The 19948-nt window shown below is 36.9% G+C and overlaps 1 protein-coding gene across 1 annotated transcript; it reads right to left on the bottom strand.

Annotated features, from left to right (window-relative positions):
* Positions 1 to 2129: 2129 nt before the first annotated feature.
* On the bottom strand, positions 2130 to 16485 carry LOC141340795 (UPF0524 protein C3orf70 homolog B). The gene is made up of 3 exons (XM_073845887.1): positions 16103 to 16485; positions 15675 to 15863; positions 2130 to 2841 (listed from the first exon to the last, which is right to left on the bottom strand). The coding sequence occupies exons 2-3, from the start codon at positions 15856 to 15858 to the stop codon at positions 2252 to 2254; spliced, it is 774 nt and encodes a 257-aa protein (XP_073701988.1). The 5' UTR covers positions 15859 to 15863; positions 16103 to 16485; the 3' UTR covers positions 2130 to 2251.
* Positions 16486 to 19948: the final 3463 nt, after the last annotated feature.

Consider the following 19948-nt stretch of genomic DNA (forward strand, 5'->3'; position numbering starts at 1 on the left):
AAGCAACTTGACAGATTAAAGAGACACCAAAATGTCTTGAACCTGCTACCATAGCTCCTCAGGTAGAGATGCTAACAATACTACTGTTATGGGTTTGATTTCCAGAGAACAGACATAATGAACAAATTGAATTGATGCCTTTTCTGTTACTCTACTCTTTTTATGAAACATTTCAAAAATGACATATCTATAGCACTAACCTCCTCCTTGGTGATGGTTGACTGATACCTTGCTTTCACTGAAACTCACTCTGCTCTCTAAACACATGAAAACTCCTTCATTGAGAATGAAAAGTTTGGCAAAGTCTTAGAAGGGTATAAACAATTAACATTGAACTTCATATATTGGTCAACTGGTTAGTTACAATGTGGCAAAGCAGGTTTAGGTGCAGAAATGTAATTTCTTTGTTGTTCTCCTCAAACCTGCACTACAAAATGTTAACCTCTCTATCGCCATCAGTGGTGGAAACATAAAACCGCAAGCTTAGTTTTACCTCAGCTGCGAGTCGACACTGCTCTTCTGCACAGATGATTCTGAAAGTTTGAGGGTACATGGTTGAATGTTATCACTATATCTTAATAGCTACACAAAGATTTACTAAGAATACATACAAGAATCATACAAGACGAATATCCGAAAAAGTCATACAAATGTTGGTTTTTTTTTTTTTTTTTTTGAAGTGGGGCATCATTTTATTTGGTTATTTTTAATATTTTTTACCCAGGTGCTGGGTAGTTGTTCTGCAACTAAGTTGCTGGGTCATTTTTAATGCTGGGTTATTTTTTCTACCCAACTGCTGGGTTGGGCCTGTCTCCGACTAGGCTTTTTGCGTCCTCTACAGGAGAGAGCGCTGCCATTCACTTCTTCAGCAAAATAAAGGTTTGCATACATTTTATTTCATTTGTAAAGTCTTTACTGTGCTGTAAATTATATTATTTTCCGCAACGCAACATACAAGGACCAGAAGTCAGTCAGCTGCGTTAACGTTCCATCGTTCTTTTCGCATGATGGAAACTAATTTTATTCATTGTAATACTGAATTCATTTCAATTTGATGTTAAAAATGTTCTTTAATCCCAATACTGTTTGTTTATGGGCAGATTATGAAGTCAGTCACAGTATCTTTCAGAGGCAGCGGTCTGAGGTTCATAGTTCCCCCAGCAAACAGCAGCCCATCACCAGCTCAGATGTTGGTGCCAAACCAACATGAGAAATAGCAACATTTCAGTAAAAAATTATTACATTTATTTAGAACGGCTAAATACACCTAAATTAAAATGCTACTTTTAAATGTTCCATTTTTTTTTAATTTGTAAAATGATTATGAATAGTTTAAATAAAACAACCCAAATAGTAAAAAACAACCCAGCATGTTGGGGGGGAAAATTAAACCCAACCAGCTGGGTTCAAATAACCCAGCTATTTTAGGCAAGAACACAGTTCTGAAAAGCGATTCTCGTTCAATAATGGTATCTGGTTCACTTTTATCCAAAAGGTCTTCCATAGTGCAGATTTAAAGTCAAGAACTGCAATCAACATCAAGTTAAAGGGGAAAAGCACCCAAAAATTAAAATTCTGTCATTAATTACTCACCCTTAATGCTGTCCAAACCTCTAAGACCTTCATCTTTAAAATGCAAATTAAGATATTTTTGATGAAATCTGAGAGCTTTCTGACCCTGCATAGACAGCAACGCAACTGACACGTTCAAGACCCAAAAACGTGGAAAGAACTCTCATGAACGCACGGTGAAGACTGACACAGAAGAGAACAATAATTGTTATAATTGTTGAATAAAGTTATTTTTGTTTTCTTCGCACAAAAAGTATTCTCGCAGCTTCCTAAAATTATGGTTGAACCACTGATGTCACATGGACTATTTTAACAATGTCTTTACTACCTTTCTGGGCCTTGAACGTGTCAGTTGCATTGCTGTCTATGCAGGGTAAGAAAGCTCTCAGATTTTATTAATAATATCTTAATTTGTGTTGCGAAGATGAACGAAGGTCTTACGGGTTTAAAACAACATGAGGGTGAGTAATTAATGACATAATTTTCATGTTTGGGTGAACTATCTCTTTAAGGATAGTGCAAGGTGTAACAGTGAGCGTAGAGATTCAAGACAAATGTAAAGTATAGCGTCTTTATGAGTGTAAGCATTTTCCTCTACATACAATACTTCTTTTAACACAATGGGTTTATCTCATCAGACAAAGAGAGAGAGATGTGAAAAGAACAGAAAGAGCAAATATCACACAGTAGTTTCAATGTTTTCAATAATCTCCACAATGGATTTGGACGGGGACAGTAGGGTGCATTCATCCTGGTCCCATAGACTTCCCGGACTGGAGTGTCCATCTGTGCTAAGTTCATCCTCTTCCTCAGACTCTTCCTCACAAGACTCCAGATAGTGTCCTCCCAATGCATTGAACCCTGAGTCCTCAGAGCTAGAGGGCGAAGAGCAGTGGCCCATTTTTGGTCCTTTAACAGTCTCCTCAACAGTCTGCTTGTCTTCAGTGTGCGGTTTCTGTGGCGTCAGAGAGGCAGGATTTATCTGAGGTGGGGTGGGAGGGGTCTCCATGTGAACTGGGGGCCGCTGAACGTAGCACATCTTGCCGTTGATGCGTTTGACAATGTAGTCATCGATAAAGAGTTCAGCAATGTTGCAGTATTTGGGAGATTCGGGACAAGGTGGAGGCAGGAAACAGGGGGAGATGCGGAGGAAGCGTTCAGTCAGAGAGATGGACAGATCGATGGTGTCGGTGCAGTCAGATGGAGCGGCTGGCACAGGTGTGCTGGGTAGCTGAGCGACATTGGTCATGGGCTGGTAGACATATTTACCTGTACAGACAGAGGAAAAGAAGATTATTACCTGGATGTGTCAGAAAGTACATACTAATACGGCATTAAAATTGTGTTACTTCAACAGGACTAAAGCAAGCGGTAAAATTAAGCTGAGGCTTTGGGAATATTTAGGTAGCGATGCTAGCGAAACAGTTTAACTAGAAATTAATATTTGCTGAAAATGTATTCACCCTCAGGCAATCAAGTATGAGTTTGGAACAGATTAGGAGAAATTTAGCATTACATCACTTGCTCGCTAATGGATCCTCTGCAGTGAATGGGTGCCATCAGAATGAGAATTCAACCTATTGATGAAAACATCACAATGAGATTACTTTTACACTGGAGAAAGCAAAGTGAAAACTTCTAAATGATGCATTTGTTTCTTACAAACACACAGGTTTTCACTTAACAAGATGTTAACTGATAGACTGGAGATTATTGTGATGTTTTTATCAGCTGTTTGGATTCTCATTCTGACGGCACCCATTCACAGCAAAGGATCCACTGGTGAGCAAGTGATTTAATATTAAATTTCTCTAGATCTATGAAGAAACAAACTCATCTACATCTTAGATGGCCTGAGGGTGAGTAATAATATTCAGCAAAACTTTTGGGTGAACTGTTCCTTTAAGTATAACTAAGGCATCCAGAAAAAAGAGAAAATATGCATTGCATTAAAACTCACAGGATGCTTCATTATGTTCAGTCTCTTGCAGTGCACTGCAGTATTAGTGGTAGACCTCTGCTCTGAATGTCATCATCATTTACAAATCAATCTGTTTTGTTTTCATTAAAGCACACATATGAGTATCTCACACAGAGAAAGTTATTCAAAAACCTGTGGCGTGCATCTACATGTCGATAAAAACTACTGGCACACATCAGTTTAGTTCATCTTTGGATTTGCTGTCAGAAACGAGAGATCAAAAAGCTAAAATTGTCAAATGTAATTCTTTGAAACATATTTCATTATATAATAAAAAACCTGTGCACATTCAGAATACTGAGAGATAAAAATGAATTATCCAGTAGGTTATGCTGTAATCCACTGAGGTGGAATTACAGTACAGCAATACTACTTTCACAGAAATAATTAACAGGGTTTATAATACTTGTTGTAGCATTTTATTTTTATCATAGTCCACTAAGAATCATAACGAAAAGAATCATGAATTAAACTTACATTTTTACTTTCTATCCTTTTTAAAAAAAAATCTTTGTTACTGTAGCTTTAATACTTCCATACATATATGACCTCTGTTGATGTTGTTAATGATATAACCAAATCAGCATGAAATACAAAAATAGCTGTAAATAATATGGCAGATCTGCTTGAATGCTTTTTACATAATTGGCCAGTCTCTCTGTTGTACAGCTTTCTGAACTGTTTACCATTAAAGTACTTTTGAATAGAAAGCCTGTTTACTTTAGACTTGGAAGTGTTTTATTCTCATTTTTAGAGCAAAAACTACTACATTAACTGCACTCTCAGCAAATACAGAACTAATCAGAGTAAGAATAAAGAAATGTACCACATGAAATTGAGGTTTATACATCATCTGAGTAAATAAGCTTTCCATTGATGTATGGTTTGTTAGGATAGGACAATATTTTGCTGAGATACAACTATTTGAAAATCTGGAATCTGAGGTTGCGAAAAAATCAAAATTCTGAGAAAATTGCCTTTAAAGTTGTCCAGTGTACATTACAAATCAAAAATTACATTTTTATATATTTACGGTTGGAAATGTACAAAATATCTTCATGAAACATGATCTTTACTTAATATCCTAATGATTTTTGGTGTAAAAGAAAAATCGATCATTTTGACCCATACAATGCATTTTTGGCCATTGCTACAAATATACCCATGCTACTTAAGACTGGTTTTGTGGTCCAGGGTCACAAATAGGTGTATTTTTCTGATCCCAAATTTTTTTTTTTTTGCCCTGAATCTCAGTGGTCATATGTAAATGTGCTCATGTTTTGGTGTAAGTAATCTGATATCTAAATTACCCCTCTTTGCAGCTTTTTATACATATAAAAACTGAAAAGAAAAATGTTGGTTTCCATGAATGGCCCCTATGAATCATATTGTGAATATTACAGATGGGAATTTGAGAGAACTATATAAAAAATGTGTCATTTTATGATTCGGGAGGGTGCTCATGCTTCCCCTTTGTTGAAAAATTGTCAAAATGAAGAGAGGAGGGGACAGACGGCACCATACAGCTCATTTCCGTTCCGTTCCACACATCTGGCAGAATTCAACCGGGGTGTGATCAGGACATCTATGACAACACTAATCCCCTGTTATCTAAGGCCCAGATCAACATCCACTCACTCGCTCATGGCCTTTGACAGTAAGTCTCTTGTCTCTTTGTCTAAGAGTGCTTCACACATGCTCAATCTCCGTCTTTCTCTTTCACAAAAGCATCCCCTGAATTATACAGGAGTTAGCTCTACAGAGATAACATGACAGTAGGCCCATCCATTCCATACACTTCCCCAGAACAGATTTATACAGGACATTTAGGAAAGTATAAGACAGCAACTGTCATATAGTTTGGTTTGGTGCTGCGCCACATTTTAACTAACTAAAAGTAGCAACACTACTAACTAAACAACATTTTAAAGAGCAGGTCATATGGGTTTTCTTAAAATATTTTTTGCAGTTTGTATCTTAGCTATCCTTCAATGTAAACCGTCTGCAAAGTTTTTAATCAAAAAAGTGCATTATTCAAAGATATTGTCTCTCAAAAGAAAGAGTCCATTCAGAATCGTCTTAACAAGTCGTCATATTTTCGATTCGTCTGCCTGTTATCGATCTACGTCACTGGGTAACATATGTGACCCTGGCCCACAAAACCAGTCTTAAGTCGCTGGGGTATATTTGTAGTAATAGCCAAAAATACATTGCATGGGTCAAAATTATTAATTTTTCTTTTATGCCAAAAATCTTTAGGAAATTAAGTAAAGATCTTGTTCCATGAAGATTTTTTGTAAAATTCCTTTTATAAATATATCAAAATTTAATTTTTGATTAGTAATATGCATTGTTAAGAACTTAATTTGGACAACTTTAAAGGTGATTTTCTCAGTATTTTGATTTTTTGCACCCTCAGATTCCAGATTTTCAAATAGATGTATCTCGGCCAAATATTGTCCTATCCTAACAAACCATATATCAATAGAAAGCTTATTTATTGAACTTTAATATGATGTATACATCTCAGTTTTGTAAAATTTAACCTTATGACTGGTTTTGTGGTCCAGGGTCACATATTAGCCTAATCTCCGCCTGCCCGCGAAATACAAACAGTCTGACCAGCCAACAAACACTTCCCCTAGGTAGTGTATTTACATCATGTCGAGACGGCGCTGTGTTCTGTGCTATGAAAGCAAGTTTGTTTTGTTTTCATTGTCGAAAGTTGATGATGTGAACAATCAGTGGTTATAATTATTTTTTTCCACCATACCACAGCAATACAACTCAAACCTTTTAACATTTTAACATTTCTACATTAATGTGTTGATTAATGTAGACTGTCATTGTTCTAATTACTTTGTTTAATAATAAAGAATGTAACTTAGACATATTTTGGTTTACAAACTGTGTTGTTTTATTAATTAGTCATGTTAGCACCCAGCTAACGTATCCACCATTACTGTTTTGTTATGTGTTTACAGTTTAGCAGCTAAACTTTAGGTGTGGGCACAATTCGCTTGCATAAGTGTTAAACAAAATGTTTTTATGTATGTCATTATTTTAAGAATGGATTGGAGCACTATATTATTGTTTTATATAAAGGTGCGCAGGGTTGGCAGGTTTTCACAATAAAACCCACCCTATTGCTTCTCAAATCTATCCCAATCACGTTTTGAGGGGGGTTACCCATTAAAAATCACGTTCCGTGCTGTAAAAATACACGCTTTTTGTCAGGGTTCCCCTGGTAAATTTGCATTCCAGGGGCTAAATATGACGTTATTGGAGTCACTTCAACCTGCAACATCAAAAACAACCGCGGACTTGACAACACTCAAGTAATTCTCTCTGTGCCAGTCATAACAGGCTTGGACAGCTGACCAATCAGAGCAGAGTAGGCTTATGGAAGGGAGGGGTTGACAGACTTTACGCTCAAAGCTGGTTCGAATAAACCCTTTGGAAATCATTGACAAATGACTGTATGTATAAATGTATATTCTGAGAAAATTACAATGTTTTCTGATCTTAGATGCATTTTAACCTATTGTAGGGGACTCCAACACAATATTAAGAAAACTTTTAAAAACCATACAACCTGCTTTTTAAAACAGCATGAGAGAAAACATCATAATAACACTGAATATTATTAATACATAGAATTCCAAGTAACAAATAACTCCCCATCACACGGATCCATGGAAATAACTAAAACGCTGTATTATTAGGGGTGTAACGATACACCAAAGGCACGATTCGGTTTGGTTCACGGTTTTGGAGCCACGGTTCGGTTGGGTTCGGTTCGGTTTCTGTTTGCTGTGGGGTTAGGGTCGATGTCATCTGAACAGCAATGCTAAGGAACAATAGATTCACTTAATAACAAGAACAACTAAACTTTTTCTTTATTAACTTTGCCAACCCATTTTAGTACATTCAGGATACCTGAGTAAGTTAGACATTTAGACATTCACTTGTCCGAGTTAAAAATGTACTTATCCGGGGTAAAAAAATGCCTTTTTTGCTGTAAATGAATCCATTCTGAAGCAATAGTCTCATCACTACTCTATAAGGTCTTACTTTAATCTGAATATTTGTGATATTTGCCTTAAATTGATTTCTAGGACACTTTTTAACTTTATTTTCCTAACCTTACTAACTGTATGTGTCATCATTCACATCAAATTCTTAAATTTTATCAATACATCAAATTAGAATAATTAGACTCTGTATGGTTGCACAAATTAAATCAGTATCAACAAACTCCATCTTTCCATTGCACAGGAAAAACCGGGCCTGCAATGAAATTGACATTTAACTGTATTTACTTAGACTGTTTAATGAAGATAAGAGGTTCCAAAAAATGCATTTACACAGTAAAATTGCAAATACATAAATAATGTAATAAGATTAATGTTATACTTTTTTTTAAACATAAATCAAAAATATTGGAAAAATGCAATACCTTTAAATATAAAATCGAACCACCAATAGGTGGCAGTAGTCACTGTCTTAATGAGCGAGTCACGGATTCAACCATAGATGGATGCAACCAGTTCGTTCACTGACTTGATTCATTAAAAAAATGCTAAATCATTCAGTACTGAAATACCGCTGTGTTGCTCGGAGATTCACGGAGGTTCTGCTGTTGCTTAGAACTATTTTCGTTTGCAAAAATGGTTGATGATGTGTCTAAAATGTAAGTCAGTTAATATTAACTACTAGTTTATTGAACTATGTTTGCTCATGCTTGTTTCTTTGTGTATGCTGTTGAGCCTATTAGTGTTGATTTTCTGTGAGTCAGATAGCCTGCACGAGCTTGATACTGTCCGTTTTCAGTTATCTGAAGTAATAAAATCAGAATTATGCTCACCAAAGTTTCGTTGTTGCGCTAGTTATTGTTTGTAATTGATGCTTTAATCAGGTTACTTGTCCGGTCGGGCAAGTAAAATCCCCTTTCACTTGCCCTTTCACAAAATCCACTTGTCCCGGACAAGCGTTAATGTCGAGCCCTGAGTAGTATCCGAGTGTGATGATCGCTCACTTAAGTCACATGACATGACATGCACTTGGAAAATACTAACTTTAGAATATAATATTTAGAACAAAATTTAGAACAAAAGCTCATCATTACTAATACAATTTAATCAAATGTGATAAAATAAAGATGTGTTTAAATTGGTTAAATTAGTTAGAGACAAGTGACGTCAACCCCAACAATGGGCAGCAGGGGGCGTGAGAGTACCGCGGTACGCCACGAGAGTTTCGCGATACGTATCGTGGTTGGTGTATCGCGATATTTCGGTTCGGTTTTTAATATCGTTACACCCCTATGTATTATGCATGCCAGGCCAGTAGATGGCAATGTCACTTTGTAAAGAAACTTGTACATCTACAGACTGAACATGCAATACGCATGACATCACTGTTTTCACAAATTCACATTTTATGGTTTACACTGACACTAGTTTTTAGAAGTTCCATTTTCACGCCCCCAAAATGCTGTTGTCTGTAAATGAACAGCCAAAACTAGGGGTGGGCGATATACCAGTAGACACGATTAACCGGTAGAAATTTGTCAACCGGTAGAGATTTTGACTATCGTCTCTATCGTGGTTACAGGCTCATGTGACATTGTTGTGCTACATGGTCACGAAAACATAGTTTTTGCAGTTCATTTTGCGATATGTGTGCCCTGTCTGAGACTCTTTCTGATCGCTGTCAGGTGTTCATAGAGCGTGGGAGTATTGAACAAAGTTATTTTTGGTATAGGCCTTGAATGGTCAAATACACATACTTGTGTGTCAAAATGCTCATTTTTGCAAGTATCCTTGCAAACACAGTAATTTAGGTCTTAAGTGAAAGCAAACAGCTGAGAAATTAAACACATGGCAAGGCAAGGCAAGGCAAGTTTATTTATATAGCACATTTCATACACAATGGTAATTCAAAGTGCTGTACATAAAAAGGAATTAAAATCACAATAGCATAAAAATTTAAAATAATAATCACAACAATAAAAACAAAATTAAGAACATTTAAGATGATTTAAAAAAAGAAAAGAAAATGATTTCAAATTAATTAATACAGTAAAATGATTATGCATAAAATAATGCAAACTGTTCGGACGTAGCACAGTGCTCATTCAATAAATGCACAACTAAACAGGTGAGTTTTGAGTCTGCATTTAAATGTGGCTAATGTATTAGCACATCTGATCTCTTCTGGAAGCTGATTCCAACTGCGGGCGGCATAATAGCTAAAAGCGGATTCCCCTTGTTTTGTGTGAACCCTTGATATTACTAACTGACTCGATCCTAGTGATCTGAGTTGTCTGTTAGGTTTATATTCAGTGAGCATATCTGCAATGTATGTAGGTCCTAGGCCATTGAGTGCTTTATAAACAAGTAAAAGTACTTTAAAATCTATCCTAAACATAACTGGAAGCCAGTGTAAGGACCTAAGGACTGGTGTAATATGCTCTGATTTTTTGGTTCTAGTCAGAATCCTGGCAGCAGCGTTCTGTATGAGCTGCAGCTGTCTAATGGTCTTCTTGGGAAGGCCGGTGAGGAGACCATTACAATAGTCCACCCTGCTGGTGATAAAGGCATGAACAAGTTTCTCCAAATCTTGACGGGAAACAAAACATCTAATTCTTGCAATGTTTTTAAGATGATAGTATGCTGATTTAGTTACTGCTTTAACATGACTACTGAAACTGAGGTCTGACTCCAGAATCACACCCAGATTCTTGACTTGATTTTTTGTTTTTTGACCCCTAGTGTCAAGGTACGCATTTACCTTATGAACTTCATCTTTGTTTCCAAATGCAATGACTTCCGTTTTCTCCTTGTTTAACTGTAAAAAGTTTTGGCACATCCAACTGTTAATTTCATCAATGCATTGGCAGAGAGAGTGTGCAATGTGCAACTATATTGGATCCGGGCATCTCTTAAAGTGATAGCAGTCTAATATTCCTGCTGTCTGTCATTCGTGTTAATCAAGCAACAAAAGAGAGAAAGTCTCTCACTGCTCTTCACTAAATCACTACACCTAAACCTACCCTATAGTATTAACAAAAGCAAATGTGATGTAAAAATGCAATCGCAAGCATGCCGTTTTATCTTGTTTTCAATTTATCGTGAGTCATGTTTTTCATGAGATTTGTACTCAAGGATTCCACATCCTAAGTCCAATTCCATGCCGGCTGAGCTACCAAGCAAGCTTGTTACTTGCAGAAAGTGAAACATATGGAGTTGTAATCATAACTGTGTACGAAAACAATTACAAGTGCTTGCTGTTTTACCACCTGTAGTATTCATTTCCCACAGGTACATTTTTGTCATGAGACCAGGGGCCTCATTTATAAAACTTTCTTACGCACTGATTTGATCTTAGTGTTCGTACGATCAAATCCACGTCAAAGTACAGATTTATAAAAACCGTCTTTGACGTGGAAAAGTACTGATCTCCACGTCAGATTCCAGCTTGGCGTACGACCGTTTCCTTGTGGTAATGCCTGGTATTGCAGATAGTTCAGCCTCACTATAATTTGATTTCTTGCGCTCCTTTTTACTTGCCATTGTCACAGAGTTTTTGCTTTAGGAATGAGCTCATTTTATGTTAATTAATTAAGCAGGGGCGTTTCGACGGCGGAACATTCAGCTGCACACAATTCCACGATCATTTGTGATTTATAACCGAATGACTGGCGTACGCATGGATTTCGTGGTACGTTCGTTTTCTCTGAATCGCTCTTACGTTCAAATCAGAAAAGTTCTTAGATAAAATCAAGGATGGTTTCTACGCAAGTCTTTATAAATGAGGCCCCAGGTTGACAAAACTAAATATGTACAATTTAGGTGCTAATATGCACTTTTAAGATACTAATATGTGCCATTCAGGAGTAAATAACGTACAAAGATGTACTTTAGAGTACCACCCCAGTGACAGTTTTGTAGCTTTTTAAGTGTATAAGCATATAATTATTGTAGCCCTAAGACTTAATGTGATTTCTCTAATAAATTCATGAGTAGAACGTAATAAACATATCTTGCCAAGAAAAGCAAAGACAACAAAAGAAACACAAAAGCAAAATAAACTCATTAAATTCTAATGAGATTCCAAACATGTCCTGTGAAAAGTGCAAATGAAGCAAATTGCAGGGGTGGCAGCTATCTCAACTCAACGGAACACAATTATTTTGCTGTACTTTTCTCATGTGCAATCAACAATAGAGGTTCCACTTGTACGGTTTGGCATTCATTTACAGACTTCTTTTGCTTCTTTGTTTTAGAAAATCTGTTGGACAAAGCACCGGATCTCCAAGCCAGAACAGAGCTCACAGAGGAAATCAATGTTTGACAGCTGGAGCTGCAGGCACAGTGCCAGAAACAGGAGGCTTCCTTCCCTACGTTTCACACATGGCCACATAACATCACTAAGCAGCACGTACACGCCTGAAGCGCAGACGCCACTCTCACAGCTTCTCCTATCTCACCACAGCCCTGGATTTGCTTAGAGTATGACTGGATACTGTCAAACCCAAACACAACTGAGCAAAGCTGACGGTATCACGCGTGGTGCTGCGGAACAACAATATTAATAAATCATCACAATGTACACCATAACACAGTGACGTCCCGTTGGGGCTCTTACTGCACCCTAAGAAGATGCAAGAAACAATAAAGACTTTTTCTACAATAGAAACAGAATTCGAAAGGATTTAGGGGATTTGCTTTAACTTTTTTCGGTGATGAGCACAAGCTCAGTATTTTCCACTCAGTGGAAAATGTTTCATATGCTCACCAAGCTGAATTTATTTGATAAAAAAATGCAATGAAGACAGTAATATTGTGAAATATTATTACAATCTAAAATAACTGTTTCCTATTTGAATATATTTTAAAATGTAATATATTCTTGTGACGGCAAAGTGATGCATCTTTGCTAAAGTATTAATTTCGAAAAAACGTACCCCAAACATTTTAAATGGTAGTGTACCCCTCCACTAAAGCTAAACATCTGTAGATCTGTCTTAAAATGATGAGTGCTCCACCTGATAATGAGCCACACATGGGGTTGTGAATAGCAGTTACCATTTGTGCTTGGTATAATTTCAAAAGTCTGCACCACAGTTATGCATCAGAGCTCCAGGATTTCCAGCCATGAATTATTTAACAGAACAGGCATACTAAACAATACATATCGGGGTGACAATGTTGTGTTTGTAATTTTATGGTACATTTAGTGCTTCTCACAATGGTGCACCAGTCAGTAGTTAATATCACAGGGCAAGTGTGCTGGCTGATAAACCATGAGCACGCATTAACATAATGCTTTGTCTCCATTGCAATAATGGCAGATTAAAGCTGTCATCATGTGCACAGACTGATAAAGGAGTCAGACATACACATATTTAAGTGTCTCCCGCTCTAGTCCAAATCCATTATTTTGCAACTTCATATCTTATGTGTACATTAATAAAAGGTATTACACTATCACAATACATACAAACAATGATAAAGTGGCCATAAAACAGAGGCTGCAGAACTGCATTTGTAGACCAGTATTACATTTATGATGATTACAGACATGCTTTTATCGATCAAATACAGTTGAAGTCAAATGTTTACATACACCTTGCAGAATCTGAAAAATGTTATTTTACCAAAATAAGAGGGATTATACAAAATGCATGTTATTTTTTATTTAGTACTGACCTGAATAAGATATTTCACATAAAAGATGTTTACATAAAGTCAAACAAGAGAAAATAGTAGTTGAATTTATAAAAATGACCCTGTTCAAAAGTTTACATACACTTGATTCTTAATACTGTGTTGTTACCTGAATGATCCACAGCTGCCTTTTTTTTTTGCTGTTGTTTAGTGATAGCTGTTCATGAGTCCCTTGTTTGTCCTGAACAGTTAAACTGCCTGCTGTTCTTCAGAAAAATCCCTTAGGTCCCACAGATTCTTGGTTTTTTTAGCATTTTTGTGTGTTTTAACCCTTTCCAACAATGACTGTATGATTTTGAGATCCATCTTTTCACACTGAGGACAACTGAGGGACTCATACGCAACTATTACGTAAGGTTTAAATGCTCACTGATGCTCCAGAAGGAAACACACTGCATTAAAAGCCAGGGGGTGAAAACTTTTTGAATTCGAAGATCAGGGTAAATTTAACTTATTTATCCTCTGGGAAACATGTAAGTATCTTCTGTAGCTTCTGAAGGACAGTACTAATTGAAAAATAAGAAACTCCCCCAGCTCTTAATGCATCATTTTTCCATTCTGGAGCACCAGTGACTGTTTGAACCTTTTGTAATAGTTGCATATGAGTTCATGAGTTCATTTTCCTCAGTCGTCCTCAGTGTGAAAAGATGGATGTCAAAATCATACAGTCACTGCTGGAAAAGGTTCAAATACACAAAAATGCTGAAAAAACAAACAAAAAATTTGCGGGACCTGAAGGATTTTTCTGAAGAACAGCGGGCAGTTTAACTGTACAGGACAAACAAGGGACTCATGAACAACTATCACTAAAAAAAACACACAGCTGTGGATCATTCAGGTAACAACACAGTATTAAGAATCAAGTGTATGTAAACTTTTGAACAGGGTCATTTTTGTTACTAAACAAATAATGCATTTTGTATGATCTCTCTTATTTAGGTAAAACAAACATTTTGCAGATTCTGCAAGGTGTATGTGAATGTTTGACTTCAACTGTAAATACATAAATAGAGTACCCTTTCTGTGCTGTATAAGTAATCACAAACATAGACCAGCAGCTGGTCAGCCTTTACACCAGAAAAGAATGGAGTTAATCAAAAATATAGAGGAAATCAAAAAATCTCTGGGTAGGAACTACTCTGAGGGCCACTGAGGATAATATTCTTTTATTACTTGACGGCTGAATTCAATAAAGTTCAGTTCCCTTGACAGAAGTGTCATGAGAGGGTATTAAATACGGTTTGATCAGTTCACACAGTTCTAAAGGCCTCACACTGACATTTACCTCCCTTAAACACAATGAAAGCTTTTACAGTCACTCAGGAGCTGAACTCCGTCAGAGGGACGTGAACTAGAGGAAGTGAACATCCTGCTAAAGGAGCGGAGCTGCCGCTTCCTGTGTAAACGCTGATGACTAGTGGATTCAGGGTCATGGCAAGCTACCGACTGGAGAACATAGAAGTGGCGTCAAGGTTCAGGTGGAGTAAGGTCTGCTTTGATAAAGTCAAATAGAAAGGTTAAACCTCACACTGGATTTGCCGGTGAGATATTTCTGGGGAGATATTCATGGCTGAAACATCTTGCTTACTAAGAACTTCTCAAGCAGGTACATCTGAAGAATATAATGCTGAAGAAGCAACAGACAGCAGTTTCTGATGACAACACAAGCTCATAGATGTTCCCAAAGCAGCCGTGACAATAAATAAGAAAAAACAGCACATTGTATTTATCAAATAAGTGCCATATTTAAAATAGTGAAATATTGTGCATTTATTAACTATATGTGACCCTAATAAGTAAGCAGCACAAGTATATTTGTAGCAATAGCCAAAAATACACTGTATGGGTCAAAATGATCGATTTTTAAGGTATTAAGTAAAGATCATGTTCGGTGAAGATATTTTGTAAATTTCCTACCATAAATATATCAGAACTTAATTTTTGATTAATAATATGCATTGCTAAGAACTTAATTTGGACAACTTTAAAGGTGATTTTCCCAAAATTTTTTTTTTTTTTTTTTTTTTGCACCCTCAGATTCCAGATTTTCAAAGAGTTGTATCTCGGCCAAATATTGTCCTGTCATAACAAATCAAACATCAATGGAAAGCTTATTTATTAGTTACCCTTATGACTTTTTGTGGACCTGGTTCACATATAACTTAGTTTTCCTGCAAGATTTGAAACAGCAGTATATTTCTTTTGACTAAGAATACAGAAGGTTTGGGCATTGCTCTCTAATCATACTGTCAGCTGCAATATTGTCCCTTTTTTGTGTAATGTGAATGATACTACTCCTCATTTCAGAGTAGTGGATACTTGTGATGCATTTAGAATAGAGTAGAGTGGAATAGAATGTATTTGCATGTCAAAAGTTGGCTACTTACAGTGACACCAGCCCAAATGGCAGCACCAGTGAAGTTTGAAACACTTTCCATGGCTGTGTGTCGCGCAGATGGACAGTCCATCGCAGGGGAGAAAGTCCGGCCTGCCTGCACAGCTTTTGGCCAGAGCTTGAGCTTCATCTAACTTATCGCTCTTCAAAGCCTTCTGAGCTCCGGTGTAAGCCATGGTTACTGTAAGAAAAGAGTCATGCAATGAAAATACAGATTTAACATTACATTACTAATAGGAAGGAATAAAATGTATTTAGGACACATTTCACATTTTATATTATAGTATTATATAATATTACCATGTGATGTTATTGTTGCTATGTAAAAACGTACTGTATTAAAAATAAATGAAGAACAAGTTTAGTGTTAGTCTCAAATAATAAGAACTATACAAGTATTTGGAGTTGGGTTTTGCTTACCTTATTCAGTTTTGAGCACTTACAGCTGATGATATCCTGCCATCACACAAAATCTGCATTAAACTTCCCACAACATCTGCATTAAGATCCCTGTAGTCGTACTGAATATGAAGGATAACATTTTTCCATATTAAACTGACAAATGGCTTCTCGACGCGGATAATCCTTGGGATTTCATAGATTTTCCAGAGAAGTATCAATTGAACTGAGTTAAAACAACGGTAGCTGCCGGATCTCTATTGAGGAAAAATCATGAATGTGAAGGGTCCTGAAGCGTTCGCTATTTAAAGAGAAAAAAAGCTCGCAAAAGCAGCGCAGATTGAAACTTATGTGAACCATGAGCCCGGTGGCGTGTGAGCTCCTTGTTCTGCTGTCGCGGTGGATGCTGCTGCGGGACTGAGAGCTGCTCGGACGCTGACAGATATTATACACTGCACACAGCGGTAGTGAAAACACTTCACCAGCAGACGGCGTTATAATCTCCTGAGAGCCATTACCATAGGTACTAGTGATGCGCGGGTCGGGGTTTTTTTCAACCCGCGGGTCCCGCAATTATGAAATTATTTGGCCCGCCCCAGCCCGCCCCGCAGTACTGTGTCTATTTTTACAACCCGCCCCGCCCCGCACCCGCGACAAATAAATAGACATACTATGCATTGTAATGCAAATGAAAACCGAAAGTGCTTTTCGCCCTTTAAACTGGCAACAATACTGTACGATTATGAATATGAACCATAAATCAAATCATATTAATAACAAGATAATCAGTGGTGTAACGTTAGTGGTGCCGGAAGAAATGTGGGTATATATGCTTCATTTATGAATATCGTTTTGAACTTTCTGTTTGAACGCATTCGTTTACTGGATCCTTGGACTGAAAGGTTTAAAGGTTCACTGGTTTAAGGAAGTTCTGATCATGAAAATCTGCTTCTTTTTATTTGTAAGATATTGTTTTCGTTATTATGTACTGTTTAAAATGACTAGGGTGCAGGAAACGCAGCGGGCGCAATCACCAAATACATTTCAAAGCAAGCCGGCGCCACAGTCCTGACTACATCATTGCTGTCTTTATTGTGTGTTTTTAGCGAATATTTACATTCATTCACATATGACTGGATGTGGTTGACTGTCATGATTTTGGCTAATGCAGGATAATGCGCATCAGAGGAGATTTAAATACGCATAGCACCAGGCCTGCAGAGCCGAATGAGCGTTCGCTTGATGCGTTTGTGGCTGGCAGCGGGAGCTGCTTGGCGCTTTCGTGACGTGTTGATAACCTTATTAAAGAACTTAATAAAATATGAAAATAGATATGCCCAAATATGTAATATAGGCTATAGGGAATTGCACGCAACATACATTGATTTTTTTATTTTATTTTGTATTTAATGACCCGCCCCAACCAGCCCCGCAAATAAAGTGAGTTTCTTTACCCGCCCCAACCCGACCCGCGGGTTACCCGCGGGGCCCGCGGGTTATGAGACGACCCGCGCATCACTAATAGGTACCATACATTTACTGTCTGTAAATCAGTCAGTGCCGGAAAAAAAAACATTGTGTGGTAAATATACATCATATTGGTGATTAGTGAATTCAAGTACTGATGCAAACTTATAAGCTCTCGCTTTATGTATATGTACAAATACTTTGGTCTTCATTGTTTTCTACACCATCTTTGGACATAGTTCAAAGGGGTGAACACAGGGGTTTAGTGGTGTTTAATTGAATAGCCTCAAACATATTTGAGTAGCAGCAAAGAAGCAATAGCAATTAACTTATCCCTTGCAGCAAAGCACAAATCACATCATACACAATACACCTCACAGACAGGCTATTCCACATAGATCCTCAAAGCCAAATTAATTAAAAAGTTTTCCTGAATGCACAGCCATATAAATAATAAAAAGCACATTGACAGGTTCATCATGTATATACACTACTGTTGAAAAATATTCAGTAAGTCAGTAAGTTTTTTTTTTTTTTAATTAAGACTTTAATTCAGCAAGGATGTATTAAATTGACAGTAAAGACATTTGTAATGTCAAAAAAATACTGCAAATAAATGCTGTTCTTTTGAACTTCATTAAAAATCATGGAAATTAAGTATCACAGAGAAATATTAAGCAACACAACTATTTACATACAAGAAATGCTTCAAGCATCAAATCAGAATATTAGAATGATTTCTGAAGAATCGTGTGACACTGACAACTGATAATGGCTGCTGAAAATTCAGCTTTGACATAACAGAAAAAAAAATATATATATATATATATATATATATATATATATATATATAATACAGCTGCTTACCAGGGTTTAAGCACTTTACAGCATTTAAACACATATGAAACATTACATATTATTAAATTACATATATATGGTGAAAAAAACATTTGTGGCGAATACAGGTAATTTGCCATAGACATATGATGTATTTTAACGTCTATGACTGTTATAGTGCCAGCTGTGGTTTTGATCTCCCTAAAACATTGCATGCTTGTCTAGAATCACCTTATGAGCTCACCAAGTTTTGAGTTTTTGTTAGACTTTATAGGCTTTTGGGTAAATGTGGACCCTTTTCTAAACAACCCCGTTATATCTTCCCAAAGAGTAAATCTCAACATTTGTTTGATAGTTATTGACCTAGAGAGTCCAGAGAATTCAACTGCAGTGTTTTTTTCCAGATTGAGCGAAAAACCTAAGACTAGTTTGCAAAAGTAGGTTTTTTACATTTTCTTAAAGGTGCCATAGAATGCATTGAAACAATATTTTAAATTGTTCTCTGATATCTACATAGAAGGTATATGGCATAGGAAAGGGCAAAAAATCTCCAGAAACGGTTTTACAGGTCCATTTACAACCCTAGGATTTGTCTCTAAACTGAAATGATCTGTTTTTGCCTTATTTGGAAGGTCTGTGAATATTAATGAAGAGCTCTGCTCTGATTGGTTGTTTCACAGAGCTGTACCTCTCAATAGCTTGCACATGGAGGAAAATGTATATTTAATTACGAATCTGCCGTTTTGAATCTGCGACATTTTACTCTCACTATTGTGATCTCATGTGCTCAATGTTATACTGCAGCGAGACAAGTACTTACAACACAAGTTCAGATGCTTGTCAGTGATGCTCGGGATCTGTATATCGTTCGCCATCATCAGTGCAGTCATCTCTCTGTTTATGTGGTAAGTGAAATCTTATGTACTGCAATATAACAGGCTACCAGTAGCATTAAGCTAACCATGTCCCTTTAGTGGCTTGCCTTATTTTACTGATGTACTGACCTTACTGATGATTGGGCTATGCAAATGCTGGGGGCGTAACTATTAACAATCGCGACTATAATAGTCGGTGTTATGTTGGAATTGACCTGTTTTTCAGTGGTCTTTTACAAACACCAGATTTATATAAGGAGGAAGAAATGGTGGTATTTGAGACTCATGGTATGTCATGTCCATGTCCTGAACTGTTATTATTTAACTATGCCAATTTAAATACAGTTTTCCATTCTATGGCACCTTTAATCATTTAACAAATGGTTTGATTGACAGCCATGGTTCTAAAGGCAAAGTTTATCGGAATGAGCAGTTCTATCATGTGATATGAATATTGTGTGTATGTGTGAAAAAAACACGCAATATACAATCGTTTACACCCTTGAAAAATGCAATACCGCTTCATCCCCAATGGCAGCCATGTCTCTTGAGATAAGCAAACATCCTTATAGCCACGTGCGGCACTTTGGACCAAGACCATTTTCATCTCGATAGGACAAACGGTTGAGGAGTTATGGCGGTTTTTATGTATTTCCCTCTTATAGCGCCACCAAGTGGCCAAGCTCCA

Source organism: Garra rufa, chromosome 8, assembly GCF_049309525.1.
Source record: "Garra rufa chromosome 8, GarRuf1.0, whole genome shotgun sequence".
Lineage (NCBI taxonomy): Eukaryota > Metazoa > Chordata > Actinopteri > Cypriniformes > Cyprinidae > Garra > Garra rufa.